Source organism: Rhinoraja longicauda, chromosome 7, assembly GCF_053455715.1.
Source record: "Rhinoraja longicauda isolate Sanriku21f chromosome 7, sRhiLon1.1, whole genome shotgun sequence".
NCBI classification, from domain to species: domain Eukaryota; kingdom Metazoa; phylum Chordata; class Chondrichthyes; order Rajiformes; family Arhynchobatidae; genus Rhinoraja; species Rhinoraja longicauda.
In genome coordinates this window covers 40,024,831-40,043,901 of record NC_135959.1, presented here as the reverse complement: position 1 = coordinate 40,043,901, position 19,071 = coordinate 40,024,831, and the positions used below count along the sequence as shown (strand labels likewise).

Below are 19,071 nucleotides of genomic sequence, written 5' to 3'. Positions count from 1 at the left end.
AGACACTGGTATAAACCAACATCTGTAGTTCCTATTTATTACATTTTGTTTTGACTTGACTACGTTTTGCTGCTGCAACAAGAAAGAGTTTAATTGTTCCATTTCAGGACATAAGACATTAAACACTATATTTCATGCCTTGGTCATGTCATCTTAACAGTTTAAATTCATTTTTGTACAGCTATTTCAAAATGCATTCATATTCAAATGATTCAAAATGCACATCACAATTTGTGATATTTTATTTATGGCTGAATTTTTAATATTATGCAGGCAATAAGAGTTTTAATTAAAAGGCATGTATTTTTTAGACAGCAAATGGGAACCATGGTGATAAAACTCTTTACTTGGTAAATCTCTTTAAAATCATCCCACACAACGCAAAGAATTTTTCACCAAGTCATGAAAAATTGGCTTAAGTCTAGACCACATCAGCGTAAAACCATTCATTATTCAAGAGAAATTTTCCATGAGCCAGGAAATTCTGCAGAAGCTATTTGTTTTCTTTAAGCGTTTGTGTACTCTTGCTATCCTCAGCCCTGTTAGAGATGGCAGGCAATCATGTTCAGAACATAAAGCTATTCAATGTTTGGGTACTGTATTGGAATAATTCGAGCTATGATATGGTAAATGCGGCATATTTTAAGGGTGGAAAAGACAAAGACTGGAGGGCAGAGATTTAAGGCAAAAGGGGCAAAGTTTAGCTTAGCTGAGCGATACAGCGAGTCCTCGCCATCCAGCGACCACCCATACATTAACACTATCCCACACACTGGGGACAATTTACAGAAACCAATTAACCTACAAACCTGCACGTCTTTGGAGTGTGGGAGGAAGCCCACATGGTTAAAGGGAGAACGTACAAACTCCATACAGACAGCACCCACAGTTAGGATCTAACCCAGGTCTCTGGCGCTGCAAGGCAGCAACTCCACCGGTGCGTCATGGTGCCGCCCTAAGCGTTTGTGTACTCTTGCTATCCACAGCCCTGTTAGAGATGGCAGGCAATCATTTTCAGAACATAAAGCTATTCAATGTTCGGTCTGTCTGGGCCGAAGGAGCCTCAGCGGTGGCGGAGATGGTCAGCAGCGGGAGACTCGGCAGAGGTGGGAGGGGAAGACAATGGGGACCCGGCGTGGACGGACCGCCATGAGGGACAGTGGTAGAACAAAGGAGGACCCGTTGTGGGGGGGGGGGGGGGGGGGGGTGGAGGGGGACACTCTTGTTTAGAATCCTCTGCCCAGCGGATGTTGGCGTTTGTTTGTTCATTTGTTCCGGTGAGGGCGCTGTGTACACGGCAGCCAGCCAACAGTCGCTTGTCTTTTTCTTTTTGTTTTCCCTTTTCATTTCACGTTTTTGTGCACCTTGTGAGCTGTGACTGTCGGCAGGCCAATTTCCCTCTGGGGATGAATAAAGTTTTATCGTATCGATACTGTATCTGATTGATTCGAACTATGATATGGTAACTGTGGCATCTCTTAAGGGTGGAAGAGTCAAAGACTGGTGGGCATAAATTTAAAGTGAGAGCGGCAAAGTTTGAAGGAGATGTAGAGGGCAAGTATCTTTTTAAACACAGAGGGTGGTAGGTGGCGGCAACCAAAGACACAGTCCACAGAAGATCATAGTTGCTGAGGTTAGTGCTGCAGTGTTCAAGAGCCTGATGGTTTCTAGGGAGAAGCTATTCTTGAACCAGGAAGTCACAGTTTTCAGGCACCTGTACCTTCTTCCCGATGGTAGCAGCGAGATGAGAGCCTGGTCAGGGTGGTGTGGGTCTTTGATGACACTGGCTGCCTTTTGGAGTGCCTCCTATAGATCCCCAATTTATGACAATTCCCAGAAAAATTCGTCTCTTCAACTTACACCAAAATCAGCATTTCAAGTCAAGTCAAGTCAAATTTATTTGTCACATACACATACTCGATGTGCAGTGAAATGAAAGTGGCAATGCCTGCGGGTTGTGCACAAAAAGAATTACAGTTACAGCATATAAATAAAGTTAATAAGTTACTAAACATAGCACAAAAAGTGTCGACAAAAATTTAGTCTCTGGGGTTATCAAAGTTGACAGTCCTGATGGCCTGTGGGAAGAAGCTCCGTCTCATCCTCTCCGTTTTCACAGCGTGACAGCGGAGGCGTTTGCCTGACCGTAGCATCTGGAACAGTCCGTTACTGGGGTGGCAGGGGTCCCTCATGATCTTGCTTGCTCTGGATCTGCACCTCCTGATGTATAGGTCCTGCAGGGGGATGAGTGTAGTTCCCATGGTGCGTTCTGCCGAACGCACTACTCTCTGCAGGGCCATCCTGTCCTGGGCAGAGCTGTTCCCAAACCAGACTGTAATGTTGCCGGACAGGATGCTCTCTACAGCCCCAGAGTAGAAGCAATGAAGGATCTTCAGCGACACTCTGAATTTCCTCAGTTGTCTAAGGTGGTAAAGGCGCTGCTTAGCCTTACCCACCAGTGCGGCAATGTGCGTTGCCCACGTCAGATCCTCTGCGATGCGGACTCCCAAGTATTTGAAACTGCTCACCCTATCCACAATAGACCCATTTATCTCCAGTGGCGTGTACGTCCTTGGATGTTTAGCCCTTCTGAAGTCCACAATCAGCTCCTTTGTTTTAGTGACATTCAAGAGGAGGCTATTGTCCTGACACCAGAGTGCCAGATCAGCCACCTCCTCCCAGTAGGCCTTCTCATCGTTGTTGGAGATCCGGCCCACCACCACAGTGTCATCAGCAAACTTGATGATGGAGTTTGAGCTGAACCTGGCCCTACAGTCATGTGTGTACAGGGAGTACAGTAGGGGGCTAAGGACGCAGCCCTGGGGGGATCCTATGTTCAGGGTGAGGGAGCTAGATGTGTGTTCCCCCATCCTGACCACTTGGGGCCTGGCAGTGAGAAAGTCCAGGACCCAGGCACACAGAGGGGTGCTAAGCCCCAGTTCCAGCAGCTTTTCAACCAGTCTGCTGGGGACTATTGTGTTGAATGCTGAACTAAAGTCAATGAACAGCATCCTCACATAGCCCCCCTGGCTGTCCAGATGAGAGAGAGCGGTGTGTAGAACCTGGGAGACCGCATCATCCGTGGACCTGTTCGGACGGTATGCGAACTGTAGTGGGTCCATGTTGCGAGGAAGGAGGGCGCAGATGTGCTTCTTGACTAGCCTCTCCAAGCATTTCATGACAACCGAGGTGAGGGCCACCGGTCGGTAGTCATTTAAAAGACACTTGGACAGGTACATAGATAGGAAAGGTTTAGAGGGATATGGGCCAAATGCAAATAGGATTCAGCCTGGGCGAGTTGGGCCGAGGACCTATCTCCGTGCTGTACAATTCTAAAAACAGCCTCAACATTTCAACATGGTGATGCAGCAGTCAAGTTGCGGCCTCATAGCGTCAGAGACCCGGGTTCAATTTCGACTATGGGTGCTGTCTGCACGGAGTGTGTGCGTTCTCCCTATGACCACGTGGGCTTTCTCCAGGTGCTTTGGTTTCCTCCACACTGCAAAGATGTACAGGTTTTTAAGGTTCATTTGGCTTCAGTAAAAATTGCAAATTGCCCCTAGTGTGTAAGATAGTGCTAGTGTACCCTCTAAACTAAACACCTTTATTAAACATCACTGCATTTGGTGGATTAACATATTTAAGGCTCTTGTTACAAACCAAATATCAGCAACTCTTTACAACGTCTGTTTGCTGTACTATTTCCAACTGAAAGGCGCGAGGACAGATGTAACACTTGCATCTCAGAGAAAGCGTCGCGTACCAACGCTAAGATTATGTCCCTCAGGATCATCTCTGCTGCCAAAAGTGCTCTCTCTCTCTCTCTCTCTCTCTCTCTCGGATGAAGCATTAAACTGAAACCTCACCTGACCCTCTAGGAATGATCCATTGGTTCAAATGTTCATCTCACCTTCCAGCTGTGCAAATTCAAAAAGGGGAATAAGTTCAGTTTAGATTAGTTTATTGCTATCACATGTACCAAGGTGCAATGAAAAGCTTTTTTTTGCGTGCTATCCAGTCAGCAGATAAGACTACACTGATTACAATCAAGCCATCCAGTGTACAGATACAGGATAAAGGGAATAATGTTCTACCATGTAATCTGGCCAATACTTCACAGAATATAGAATATAGAATGTAGAATGCAGGAACAGGACCTTCGGCCCGAAATGTCTGTGCCAAACATAATGCTAAGACCAGCTTTTACCTGTAGCAAATAATCCACATCTCTCCATTCCCTGCATATTAATTTGCCAATCCAAAAGTCTCTCAAATGTAGACAAAGTGCTCGAGTAATAGAAACATAGAAAATAGGTGCAGGAGTAGGCCATTCGGCGCTTCGAGCCTGCACTGCCATTCAATATGATCATGGCTGATCATCCAACTCAGTATCCCGTACCTGCCTTCTCTCCATACCCCCTGATCCCTTTAGCCACAAGGGCCACATCTAACTCCCTCTTAAATACAGCCAATGAACTGGCCTCAACTACCTTCTGTGGCAGAGAATTCCACAGATTCACCACTCTCTGTGTGAAAAAAAACTTTCTCATCTCGGTCCTAAAAGACTTCCACCTTATCCTTAAACTGTGACCCCTTGTTCTGGACTTCCCCAACATCAGGAACAATCTTCCTGCATCTAGCCTGTCCAACCCCTTAAGAATTTTGTAAGTTTCTATAAGATCCTCCCTCAATCTTCTAAATTCCAGTGAGTACAAGCTGAGTCTATCCAGTCTTTCTTCATATGAAAGTCCTGCCATCCCAGGAATCAATCTGGTGAACCTTCTCTGTACTCCCTCTATAGCAAGAATGTCTTTCCTCAGATTAGGAGACCAAAACTGTACGCAATACTCCAGGTGTGGTCTCACCAATGCCCTGTACAACTGCAGCAGAACCTCCCTGCTCCTATACTCAAATCCCCTCGCTATGAATGCCAACATACCATTCGCTTTCTTCACTGCCTGCTGTACCTGCATGCCTACTTTCAATGACTGGTGTACCACGACACCCAGGTCTCGTTGCATTTCCCCTTCTCCTAATCGGCCACCATTCGGGTAATAGTCTGCTTTCCTGTTCTTGCCACCAAAGTGGATAACCTCACATTTATCCACATTATACTACATCAGCCATGCATTTGCCCACTCACCTAACCTATCCAAGTCACGTTGCAGCCTCCTAGCATCCTCCTCACAGCTAACACTGCCCCCCAGCTTCGTGTCATCCGCAAACTTGGAGATGTTGCATTCAATTCCCTCGTCCAAATCATTAATATATATTGTAAATAGCTGGGGTCCCAGCACTGAGCCTTGCGGTACCCCACTAGTCACTGCCTGCCATTCTGAAAAGGACCCGTTTATTCCTACTCTTTGCTTCCTGTCTGCCAGCCAGTTCTCTATCCACATCAATACTTAACCCACAATACCGTTTGCTTTAAGTTTGCATACTAATCTCTTGTGTGGGACCTTGTCGAAAGCCTTCTGGAAGTCCAGATATAACACGTCCACTGGTTCTCCCTTATCCACTCTACTAGTTACATCCTCGAAAAATTCTATAAGATTCGTCAGACATGATTTACCTTTCATAAATCCGTGCTGACTTTGTCCAATGATTTCACCACTTTCCAAATGTGCTGCTATCCCATCTTTAATAACTGACTCTAGCATTTTCCCCACTACCGATGTTAGACTAACTGGTCTGCAATTCCCCTAATTCAGCAGGTCAGGCAGAATCTCTGGAGAAAAGGGATAGGTGACGTTTCAAGTCAGGAACCTATTCAGACAGAAAGTATGGGCATGGCGCTGAAGAACTGGGGGCGAGAAAAGACCAATGTAATGAGATGAGAGCATGGCCAGGGTGGTGTGGGTCTTTGATAATGCTGGCTGCCTTTTTGAGGCAGCGCCTACTGTAGATCCCTTCGATGGTGGGGAGGTCAGTACCTGTGATGGATCGGGCAGTGCCCACCACTCTTTGTCGTCTCCTTTGTTTCTGGGCGTTATAATTACCAAACCAGGCCGTGATGCAACCAGTCAGTGTGGTAAACTGGGCTACGTGATTCTGTCTCATATCACAGAGCAGACGAGGGTTGAACCTTTGGAATCCATTTGAATTTTACATTTAGCAGAGTTAGAACACACTGGTTGCTTAGCAACAAGCTTGCAGTTAGGGACCCACAGCACAATGGGGAAGGAAGCAATCTTAGCAGAGCTCTCTCTCGCTGCAGGTCTCTGCCGAGAATGAAATGCAGAGAAGATAATCTTCAAAACCTGCCCTGGAAGTGTCTAAATATAGACGTTCAATTTTAACACCACTTTGATGCCCACAGGTAATCCTGTTCTTGGCTTGCACTAAGATTATACGGTAGAGAGCACTGACTGATTGCATCACAGCCTTGTTCGGTTGATAAAGACCCACATCACCCTGGCCATGTTCTCACCTCGCCGCTACCATTGGGAAGGTGGTACAGGAGCCTGAAAACCATGGACTTTGATTATTCCCTTTTATGGTTACCTTGTATTGTTGTTATTAATTTATTGTAATATTGATTGTTATACATTTATCTGTGTGTTATTTTGCACATGAGCCAAGTAAGAATTTCATTGTTGGTGCATACAATTGAATACTCTTGACATTTCAGATTTCAATGAGAGTGTATTTATTGAAGCACAGAATCCAAAACTTTATTCTTCCTGCAGTACAGATCAAAGAATCGCTTCCTAAAAATCCTGATGATGCAACATAGAACAGAACAGCACAGGAACAATCCCTTTGACCCACAACGTCCATGCTGAACACAATGCTAAGACCGTCACATATTTGCCTGCACATGATCCATATCCCTCCATTCCAGGCATATATCCCTGTGCCTATTCAAAAATTTCTGGAGCACAAAAAGTTTCAAGCCTAACCTGAAAGGACTGTCAGGGTCCCTGGACAGAGTCGAGGGGGGAGGTAGAAGGACAGGCGTTACATCTCCTGCGGTTGCAAGGGAAGGTATGCTCTCCAGTTTGGGATTTTTCCATCCTGGGAAAAAGGTTCCGACTGTCTACCCTTTCTATGCCTCATAATTTTATGCATTTCTACCAGGTCTCCCTGCAGCCACCAGCATTCCAGAGTAAAACAGTCCAAGTCTGTGTAACCTCTGCCTGTAGTTCTTAAGTTCATAAGACATAGAGCAGGATTAGGCCATTAAGGCCATCAAATCTACTCCATCATTCAATCATGGCTGATCAATCTTTCCCTCTCAACCCCATTCTTCTGCCTCCTCCCCATAACCCCCAACAACCTCATTAATCAAGAACCCGTCAATCCCGATTTAAAAACACCTGATGCCTTGGCCTCCACAGCGATCTGGAGCAATGAATTCTATCAATTCCACCCTCTAAAGAAATTCCTCCTCATCTCTTTTCTGAAGGTGCTTCCTTTTATTCCGAGCATGTGCCCTCTGGTCCAAGACTCTCCCACTAGTAGAAACATCCTCTCCACATTCACTCTAGCCAGCCCATTCACTCTGAGGTAAGTTTGAATGAGGTCTCCCCTCATCCTTCTAAACTGTAGCTAATACCCTGTTATCCAGGTGTCAATGCCTCATTTGGAACTCAAAATCATGAGACATCCCCAACAAGCATGTTCTTCCAGCTCAATCTCTTGCCCAATGTTTGCATTCATGAAATCGCACCATATAATATTCTCATTCATGATCATGGATTAATACTCATTTGGATAAATTCATACTGAAAGGGATTGGGGGAGGCAGGGTGGGGTGGGGGGGATGAGAAACAAATTCATATTCAATTTAATTAGATTTACAAACTGGAAAAAATATCCCAAAGTCTGGTATACATTATATTAAATTATATTATATAATTTTCCAGTATTTCTAGTGCATGAGCATACAATTGTTGCTTTACAATAATAATAAACGTTTGTAAATTGAAATTCCATTTAAATTGTGACTTGCAAATCAATAAATACGAGGCTGGAGAACCAGTTCCCATCCTGTATTATAGTGATGGAAGTGATATCCATGAATATTATTGTTCTCCACCACTGCATCTCATTAAAAACATATGAAATTATTTAATTTCTATTCTCTTGAGAGAGGGACATCAAAATCCATTAACAACACAGGTTAGCTAAGTGGCAGAGTTGGTAGAGCTGCTGCCTCACAGCACCAGGGACCTGGATTTGATCCTGTCCTCAGGTACTGTCACAGAGTGATACAGTGTAGAAACAGGCCCTTCGGCCCAACTTGTTCATGCTGGCCAACAAATTCCAGCTGCAGTAGACCCACCTGCCCGCTTTTGGTCCATATCCCTCCAAACCAGTCCTATCCATGTACCTGTCTAACTGTTTCTTAAATGTTGGATAGTCCCTGCCTCAACAACCTCCTCTGGCAGCTTGTTCCATACACATACCACCCTTTGTGTGAAAAAGTTACCCCTCGGATTCCTGGTAAATCTATTCCCCTTCACCTTGAACCTTTGTCCTCGATTCACCTACTCTGGGCGGGAGACTCATGATTTATACACCTTTATCACCCCTCGTTCCTCTGTGCTCCAAGGAATAGAGTCCTGGCCTACTCAACCTCTCCCTACAGCACATACCCTCCAGCCCTGGCAACATCCTTGTAACATCCTGTCCATGTGGAGTTTGTACATTCACCCTGTGACTGCATGGGTTTCCTTCGGGTGCTGCAGTTTCCTGCCGCATCCCAAAGATATGGGGGTTTGTAGGTTAATTGGCCCTCTGTAAATTGTCCCCGAGCATGAGGGAGTGGATGGGAAAGTGGGGTAATACAGAATGGTGATTGATGGCCAGCATGGACTTGGTTGGCTGCATCTCTAAACTAAAATGTTGATTTTGCTTTTTAACAAGAAAGGTTAGATTTTGTTTTCTCCGTTTCATGCATCACATTTATTTTTAATTCTAATATGTTATTATTTCATTTGTGATTTAATTAGTGTAAGTATTACCTCAGGCAATGTTTCACACAGTAGCAATCTGCTCCAATTCAATTGTCTTTCCTGTTTTATAATTCATTGTTTTTCAACTGTAAAACAATTGAAAATCACAAATTGGTTCTCTTCAAACTGAAAAACTTTCTATTATATTTATTCTCAAATGCTGCTGTTAATTTAAGATAGATGAATGTAAGTGGATGATTGCGTTTTTAAATAGGGGCAGGCAGACAAACTGAAGAATCATACAACAAACATTCCACGCCTCTTTGCTCCTTTTCTCACACCTTTTGTTTTTTCATCTCTGCCATTTGTCGACATATCTGCCAATCAAACTCCCCTCATTTGTATCCACCTCACACCCTGCAACCACAGGAGATGCAACACCTGTCCCTATACCTCCTCCTTCGACTCCGTCCACCGGCCCTGACTGTCTTTTCAGGTGAGGCAGAGGTTTACCTTGCACCTCCTCCAACCTGATCTACCGTATCCACACTTCCAGGTGTGGACTCCTGTATATCGGCGAAACCAAGCACAGGCTCGGCGATCGTTTCACTGAACACCTCCACTCAATTTGTCTAAAGTTTTCAAAAACCTACCTGATCTCCCAGTTGCTAAACAGTTTAACGCCCCCCCCCCCTCCTCCCCCATTCCCACACTGACCTTTCTGTCCTTCTCCTGCTCCATTGTCAGAGTGAGGCCCAGCGCAAATTGGAGGAACAGCACCTCATTTTGGTTGTGCAGCTTACACCCCAGCAGTATGAATAATGACTTCTGTAACTTCAAGTAACCCTTGCTTTCCCGCTTTCTCCATCCCCCCCCCCCCTTTCCCAGTTCTCCGACCAGTCTGATGATCCCTGATTATATTTTAACTCTGTTTGCTTTGTTGTTACTTTCTCCATCCCAACAATTATCTATTCTACATTTTCTTTGAACTTCACCCTCTTTGATATCTTATTCTCACATCTTGCACTTCCTTATCTCTGTTTCTGCCCCTCCTTCTCAGTCTGAAGGGTCTCGACCCTAAACATCATCCATTCCTTCTCTCCAGAGATATTCCCTTTCCCTCTGAGTTACTCCAGCATTGTGTCTATCCACCTATCACTTGCTAGATTGTTTTTCTAACGCACTAACTGCAATCATCCCGAAGGAGGGAGAAATGGGTATAGTGCAAAGACAAAAGCAATGCCCCTAGTCTACGTACATTGGAGCTAATTTGGAGGTTGTAGTGTTTAATAGTGTTGTAGCGTTTGGCCCATATCCCTCGAAATGTTTCCTATCCTTGTACCTGTCCAAATGTCTTTTAAAAGCTATTATAGTACCTGCCACAACAACCTCCTCTGGCAGCTCGTTTCATATACCCAACACTGAAAAAGGTGCACCTCAGATTCCTATTAAATCTTTCCCCCCTCATCTTAAACCAATGTACCCTGGCTCTTGATTCCCATACTCTGGCTAAAAGACTGTGCATTCATAATTGATTATTATATATATTTATCAAGGGGTACGGTGTTTATGGGCCTGTTGAGCTGCTGCAAGTAAGAATGTCATTGTTCCATTGTTGGTACAGATGACAATTAATGGTACAGATGCCACAGGCAATGATGCTCCAGTTTTATACTGCCATCATAGAGTCTGTCCTCATCTTCCCCATCATGGTCTGGTTTGGCTCAGCCACCAAGCATGACATCCAGAGGCTGCAGCACATCGTTCGATCAGCCAAGAAGGTTGTTGGCTGCAACCTTCCCCCCCATCGACGAACTGTACACTGCAAGGGCCAGGAAGCGAGCGGTAAGATCATCTCTGACCCCTCTCACCCTGGCCACAAACTCTTTGAAGCACTTCCCTCTGGAAGGCAACTCCAGACTGTCAAAGCCGCCACAGCCAGACATAAAAACAGTTTTTTTCCAACGAGCAGTAGCTCTACTCAACAACCAAAAGTCAGTAGCCTCCTTTTGCTCTGGTATTTTATTTCATTCTTCACATGTTTAAACTGTAATGTTTTATTCTTAATGTTTTAATGTTTTATGTTTTATTGTTAATTGTTCACTGTATGTCGTGTTGTTACTTGCGAGCAAAGTACCAAGGCAAATTCCTTGTATGTATACATACTTGGCTAATAAAATGTATTCAATTCAATTCAATTCAAATACTTGTCTCAACTTCTTCATGGGCAGGTGTGTCTACCTTCATCTAATTCAATGCTTCATAAGTTCCCAAGTCATAGGAGCAGAATTAGGCCATTCGGCCCATTGGGTTTACTCCGCCATTCAATTATGGCTGATCTATCTTTCCATCTCAACCTCATTCTCCTGCCTTCTCCCCATTACCTTTGACAATCTGCGTTTTAAAAAGACATGGCCTCCACAGCCGTCCGTGGCAATGAATTCCACAGATTCATCATCCTCTGACCAAATAAATTCCTCCTGATTTCCATTCTAAATGTATGTCCTTTTATTAGGCTTCACCATTCCCTTTCCCATCCAAACTGGAGTCAAATATGGTTGTGTAGGAGAGCAAACTATTTCCCCCCCCCCAATCTTTCTTTCCAATAAAAAGACATTTGCTAAATGAATCGACACCTCCTCAGAGTCTCCCAACCGCAACCCACATTTAGAACATAGAATAGAAATGCATGGGAGCAGGCCCTTCAGCCCACAATTTCCATGTTGATCATGATGCCAAGTTAAACTAATCTCCTCTCCATGTATCTATCTAAAAAGGCTATTAAATGCCATTATTGTGAACAATATTATCCAGGACCGTCCCGGCAGCGCGTTCCAAGCCCCAACCAGCCCCCGTGTAAAAACCTAACCCCCCACATCTCCTTTAAACTTTGCCCCACTCACCTTAAAAGCTATGCTCTCTAGTCTTTGACATTTCCATCCTGAGAAAAGATTCTGGCTGTCTACCCTATCAACGCCTCTCATAATTTTATATACTTCTATCAGGTCTCCCTGCAACCTCTGATGATCCAGAGAAAACAATCCAAGTCAAGCAGGGAATAAACAGATATGTATTATGTACAGGAAGATGAAATCAGTTTAGCTGATCCTAGGCCAGAGATCCTAGGGAGACGGAGGAACTGAAGGAAATCCACATTAAGCAGGAAATGGTGTTGGGTAGACTGATGGCACTGAAGGCTGATAAATCCCCAGGGCCTGATGGTCTGCATCCCAGAGTACTTAAGGAGGTGGCGCTAGAAATTGTGGACGCATTCGTGATCATTTTCCAATGTTCGATAGATTCAGGACCAGTTCCTGTGGATTGGAGGGTAGCTAATGTTGTCCCACTTTTTAAGAAAGGAGGGAGAGAGAAAACGGGAAATTATAGACCAGTTAGTCTGACATCAGTGGTGGGGAAAATGCTGGAGTCAATTATAAAAGACGAAATTGCGGAGCATTTGGATAGTAGTAACAGGATTATTCCGAGTCAGCATGGATTTACGAAGGGGAAATCATGCTTGACTAATCTTCTGGAATTCTTTGAGGATGTAACTAGGAAAATTCACAGGGGAGAGCCGGTGGATGTGGTGTACCTTGACTTTCAGAAAACCTTTGACAAGGTTCCACATAGGAGATTAGTGGGCAAAATTAGAGCACATGGTATTGGAGGTAGGGTACTGACATGGATAGAAAATTGGTTGACAGACAGAAAGCAAAGAGTGGGGATAAATGGGTCCCTTTCAGAATGACAGGCAGTGACTAGTGGGGTGCCGCAAGGCTCGGTGCTGGGACCGCAGCTCTTTACAATATACATTAATGACTTGGATGAAGGGATTAAAAGTACCATTAGCAAATTTGCAGATGATACAAAGCTGGGTGGTAGTGTGAACTGTGAGGAAGATGCTATGAGGTTGCAGGGTGACTTGGACAGGTTGTGCGAGTGGGCAGATGCATGGCAGATGCAGTTTAATGTGGATAAGGGTGAGGTTATCCACTTTGGTGGTAAGAATAGGAAGGCAGTGTATTATCTGAATGGTGTCAAATTAGGAACAGGGGACGTACAACGAGATCTGGGTGTCCTAGTGCATCAGTCACTGAAAGGAAGCATGCAGGTACAGCAGGCAGTGAAGAAAGCCAATGGAATGTTGGCCTTCATAACAAGAGGAGTTGAGTATAGAACCAAAGAGGTCCTTCTGCAGTTGTACAGGGCCCTAGTGAGACCGCACCTGGAGTGCTGTGTGCAGTTTTGGTCTCCAAATTTGAGGACGGATATTCTTGCTATTGAGGGCGTGCAGCGTAGGTTTACTAGGTTAATTCCCGGAATGGCGGGACTATCATATGTTGAAAGACTGGAGCGACTAGGCTTGTATACACTGGAATTTAGAAGGATGAGAGGAGATCTTATCGAAACGTATAAGATTATTAAGGAGTTGGACACGTTAGAGGCAGGAAACATGAGAGGCATAGAATATTATACACAGGATGGGTACTTCGGCCCACAGTGTTTGTGCCGACTATGATAGACAATAGACAATAGGTGCAGGAGGAGGCCATTCGGCCCTTCGAGCCAGCACCGCCATTCAATGTGATCATGGCGGATCATTCTCAATCAGTACCCCGTTCCTGCCTTCTCCCCATACCCCCTGACTCCGCTATCCTTAAGAGCTCTATCTAGCTGTCTCTTGAATGCATTCAGAGAATTGGCCTCCACTGTCTTCTGAGGCAGAGAATTCCACAGATTCACAACTCTCTGACTGAAAAGGTTTTTCCTCATCTGTTCAAAATGGACTACCCCTTATTCTTAAACTGTGACCCCTGGTTCTGGACTCTCCCAACATGGGGAACTCAGCAGGACAGGCAGCATCTCTGGAAGAACGGACAGGTGACATTTCAGGTCGGGACCCGCAAAACGTCACCTTTCCAGGTCCTCCAGACATGCTGTCTGACCTGCTGAGTTACTCCAGCAGTGAATGCATTTTGTTCAGGTTTCTGCCATCTGCAGTTCCTGACGTTTCCATTGAAACTTGAAGCATGTACAAGAATGATTTAATGGTACACTTTCAGCAGCACCTGAAGAAAATCCTTGACATAGATTTTGAGTATCGTTGTACTGATGCCAATGCTCTCTTAATGCCAAAACCACAAGCTTTACACCATTAATGATCAATATTAGGTGCAATGGACAAGAAGCTGTCAGCACATGTCCAGCAAATTAACTGTTACATGCCAAAAGATATTAAGGCTTTAAGAAGCCAGAGAAAATTTTTCAAAGATATTAAGAATTTTTATGGATTGATTGAAAGACACAGCATGGAACATCGTGGATACAGGCACTTTGGCCCACCGACCAATCATCCATTCACACCAATTCTATGCTATCCCACTTTCTCACCCACTCACTACACACAAGGGGCAATTTACAGGGGCCAATTAACTTACAAACCTGCACGTCTTGGGATATGGGAAGAAACCGGAGCACACTGAGGAAAGCCACATGGTTACAAGGAGAATGCACAAACTCCCACAAACAGCCAGCACCCGAGGTCAGGATCGAACCGGGGACTCTGGCTTTGAGGCAGCAGCTCTACCCGCTGCGCCACTCCAATGACTCTGCAATCCTAGTTGGCTAAATACACCTTATTTAAACAAATTAAATATTATAATAGCATTCTTAATAGCAAGCAGAAAACAAAGAAGTTGCATTAACTTTATTTCATCTCATCCTTCTCCATTTCAACTCTGAATAATTAATAAGAGTTTTTATCACCACTGTATGTACTGGTAGATAAAAGAGAGCACTTTACCTGCTTCCCATCTAATGTGTACAAGCGTTTAACTGCTCCAGAATCCAACTTGATGGCATCTGTGATGTCCGTAAGCACCTGGTCAAAGGAATGTGCAGTCTTCTTATTCAGCAGGATTCGCACAGCCTTCCGTGGCTTGACGCCACTCCTGATGATGGTCACCAACTTGGGACGGATATAGTCTTTGCTCTCCTTTGTCTCCAAGGGAGCTGCCTTCGAGCTGCTGTTGGGTACGGGGCTACGACTCGCCCCACTAGACTTGACATTCACTGACCAGTTTGGGTTGACGTTCTTGGTGTAGTCGACCTTCCGATACGGTTCCACACACGCGCAAACATAACTTTCCCCTGAGGAATGACAACGATGCACAGATAATGTTCATGAGTTTATTAGTTATAGGAGCCGAATTAGGCCATTCGGCCCATCAAGTCTTCCCTGCCATTCAATCACAGCTGATCTGTGTGTGTAGGAAGGAACTGCAGATGTGGGTTTAAACCGAAGATGGACACAAAATGCTGGAGTAACTCAGCGGGACAGCAGCATCTCTGAAGAGAAGGAATGGGCGACATTTCGGGTTGAGACCCTTCAGACTGTGTTCTGTGTTTCCCTCTCAACCCTATTCTCCTGCTTTCTCCCCATACCACCTGACACCCTTAATCAAGAATCTGTCAATCTCTACCTTAAAAATACCCAATGACGGCCTCCACCATCGTCTGCAGCAATGAATGCCACAGATTGACCACCCTCCGATTAAAGAAATTTCTCCTCATCTTTTTAAAGGTACGTCCTTTTATTCTGAGGCTGCGCCCTCTGGTCCTAGACTCTCCCACTAGTGGAAACATCTTCTCTGCATCCACTCTATCCAGGCCTTTTACTATTCAGTAAGTTTCAATGTGGTCCCCCCTCATCCTTCTAACCTCCAGCAAGTACAGGCCCAGTGCCGACAAAAGCTCAATGTTTAATTGTGACAGTTCTACATTAAAACAAAATTAATTATAAAATGCCACATATACATTGAGTGGTATTGCAACAGAACAGTACAGCACGGATACAGGTGAACCTTTGGCCCACATTGGCTGTGCCGACCATGATGCCAAGCCCATCTCTCATTTGCCTGCACCTGATCCATATCCCTCCATTCCCTGCACATCCATGTGCTTATCCAAAAGCCCCTTCAATGCCACTATTGTATCTGCTTCTGCCACCACCCCCGGCAGTGAGTTCCAAGCACTCAGCACACTCTGTGTAATGAAACTTTGCACAAACTCCGCACAGTCAACACCCAAGGTCAGGATCAAACCCGAGTCTCTGATGTTGAAAGGCAGCAACTCTACCACTGCACCACAGTGCCTCCACAGATGCTGTCTGACCTGCCGAGTTCCTCCAGCATTTTGTGTGTTTCCGAAGGCAGATGAAGCTGGGCATGCTGGGCAGAGGACAGGGCAGTCAGAGCGCCTTTAACCCCAGTACACCAGCCCCACTCACCCCCAGCAAAGAGTGGGGATAAATGGGTCCCTTTCGGAATGGCAGGCAGTGACCAGTGGGGTACCGCAAGGTTCGGTGCTGGGACCCCAGCTATTTACGATATACATTAATGACTTAGACGAAGGGATTAAAAGTACCATTAGCAAATTTGCAGATGATACTAAGTTGGGGGGTAGTGTGAATTGTGAGGAAGATGCAATAAGGCTGCAGGGTGACTTGGACAGGTTGTGTGAGTGGGCGGATACATGGCAGATGCAGTTTAATGTAGATAAGTGTGAGGTTATTCACTTTGGAAGTAAGAATAGAAAGGCAGATTATTATCTGAATGGTGTCAAGTTAGGAGGAGGGGGAGTTCAACGAGATCTGGGTGTCCTAGTGCATCAGTCAATGAAAGGAAGCATGCAGGTACAGCAGGCAGTGAAGAAAGCCAATGGAATGTTGGCCTTCGTAACAAGAGGAGTTGAGTATAGGAGCAAAGAGGTCCTTCTACAGTTGTACCGGGCCCTGGTGAGACCGCACCTGGAGTACTGTGTGCAGTTTTGGTCTCCAAATTTGAGGAAGGATATTCTTGCTATGGAGGGCGTGCAGCGTAGGTTCACTAGGTTAATTCCCGGAATGGCGGGACTGTCGTATGTTGAAAGGCTGGAGCGATTGGGCTTGTATACACTGGAATTTAGAAGGATGAGGGGGGATCTTATTGAAGCATATAAGATAATTAGGGGATTGGACACATTAGAGGCAGATAACATGTTCCCAATGTTAGGGGAGTCCAGAACAAGGGGCCACAGTTTGAGAATAAGGGGTAGGCCATTTAGAACGGAGATGAGGAAGAACTTTTTCAGTCAGAGGGTGGTGAAGGTGTGGAATTCTCTGCCTCAGAAGGCAGTGGAGGCCAGTTCGTTGGATGCTTTCAAGAGAGAGCTGGATAGAGCTCTTGAGGATAGCGGAGTGAGGGGGTATGGGGAGAAGGCAGGAACGGGGTACTGATTGAGTGATCAGCCATGATCGCATTGAATGGCGGTGCTGGCTCGAAGGGCTGAATGGCCTACTCCTGCACCTATTGTCTATTGTCTATTGTCTATTGTCACCCCCTCTACATCTCATGTGAGACAACGACACAGAATGGAGGAGAGATAAAAGACTTGCCACACCATGCAACATTTATATCAGCCAGGAGTTTGCTAACATCATAGCTCATAGTACAAGAATGATAGGAAACAAAGAGTATTGTTAGAATAAGACCGACAAAGAATGTGCAAGCAGCAATAAAAAGGAGCTTCAGTGAGAGGGATAAATGACAGTTATACAGAGTGTGCCAAAATAGAAAGACATAGATATACGTGCATACAATATGGCAAAGAGCAATAAAGCAGAACAATTATATTTAACATGTACAATACATTGTGTAGAGACACATAGCGAGTCCCTTCAGCCCTCCAAATCCATGTTAACCATAAACAACCCTCTTACACTAATCGGCCCAAAAGACCCATTTCTAAGCTGTATGACTCTGTGATGTGCAAAGCCAATTCATGTTCAGTGGAATAGGTCTTGATGGAATACTCTATAAGGGCCAGCATACATCACAATGGGCCAAATGGCTTCATTCAATGCCAGAACAATATTATGACTATAAAGTGCGGGAAGGCACAGCTGGTAGAGCTGCTGCCTCACAGCGCCAGAGACCGGGTTCAGTCCTGATCTTGGGTACTGTCTGTGTGGAGTTTGCATGTTCTCCTTGTGACCACGTGAGTTTCCTCCCACATTGCAAACACATGCTGGCATGTGACCTCTTCTGGGTGCTCCAGTTTCCTCCCACATTGTAAAGACATGCAGGTTTGTAGGTTAATTGGCCACTGTAAATTTTCCCTGGTGTGTCCGGAGTGGATGAGAAAGTGGGATAACATGGAAAGTGATCAATGATCAGAGTGGACTCAGAGGGCTAAAGGGCCTGTTTCCATGCTGTATCAATAAAAACTATAACCAAATTCATAGTATTAATGGTGTTGAAGATAATGTCAATAGAAAAATGCAGTAATGACAAAACATATAAATAATATTAGCTTTGGCTTGAAAAATAAGGTTCTCCACAATAATACAGAAGCAATATAGAGTAATAACAAAGAATTGCAGATGTTTTTTACACCAAAGATAGACACAATGTGCTGGAGTAGCTCAGTGGGTCAGGCAGCATCTCTGGGGAAAAATGATGGGTGATGTTCTGGGTCGGGACCCTTCTTAAGACATGAAGGCTTAAATCAACTCCAAATGGCTATCACAGAGTTAAACATGACTGGGAGTGTGTGTACGTGCTTGAAAGTATTAACGAGATATAATACACTATTAAAATGGAGATATATCAGTCAAGAAGAGCAGTTCATAGATCTTCGCTGGGCAGAGGAGGAGAGAAAGAGCATGCAAGACTGATGGGAATAACTCACACATCCCACCAGGCTCAGATAGAAGTCTTTAATATTCACGTATTCTGTTAGAAGCAGAAACAGATCGAGATCCAAAGGCAGTGTATCAAGTGGATACAGGACAGCTTTCAGAAAATGAGAAGCAACATGCCTGAATCAGTCAATAATCTTACTATAATCAAAGACTTGTCCCACCCCGGTCATTCCTGCTTCTCTCCACTCCCATCCGGCAATATTTGGATGGTAATTGATTTGGTTTTAGTGTTGGTTTTATTATAATTGTGTTATATTAAATACATCTATGTTCAAGACTTGGATCGCAAGGTCAGTGGAGATGAAGTAGATATTGGTATTGGTATCATTATTGTGTTTACTGCCTCAGAAATTGCAGAGAATTGTGGACGCAGCCCAGACCATCACACAAACCAACTTCCCTTCCATTGACTCAATTTATACTTACAAT

The 19,071-nt window shown here is 44.7% G+C and overlaps 1 protein-coding gene across 1 annotated transcript in view; it reads right to left on the bottom strand.

Moving 5' to 3' along the window:
• Positions 1-19,071, bottom strand: part of LOC144595184 (serine/threonine-protein kinase DCLK1-like) — a 121,908-nt gene that overhangs the window by 90,704 nt on the left and 12,133 nt on the right. Inside the window, exon 3 of the mRNA XM_078402345.1 lies at positions 14,704-15,050. Within this exon, the coding sequence (XP_078258471.1) occupies positions 14,704-15,050 (347 nt within the window). The remainder of the gene's footprint in view (positions 1-14,703; positions 15,051-19,071) is intronic.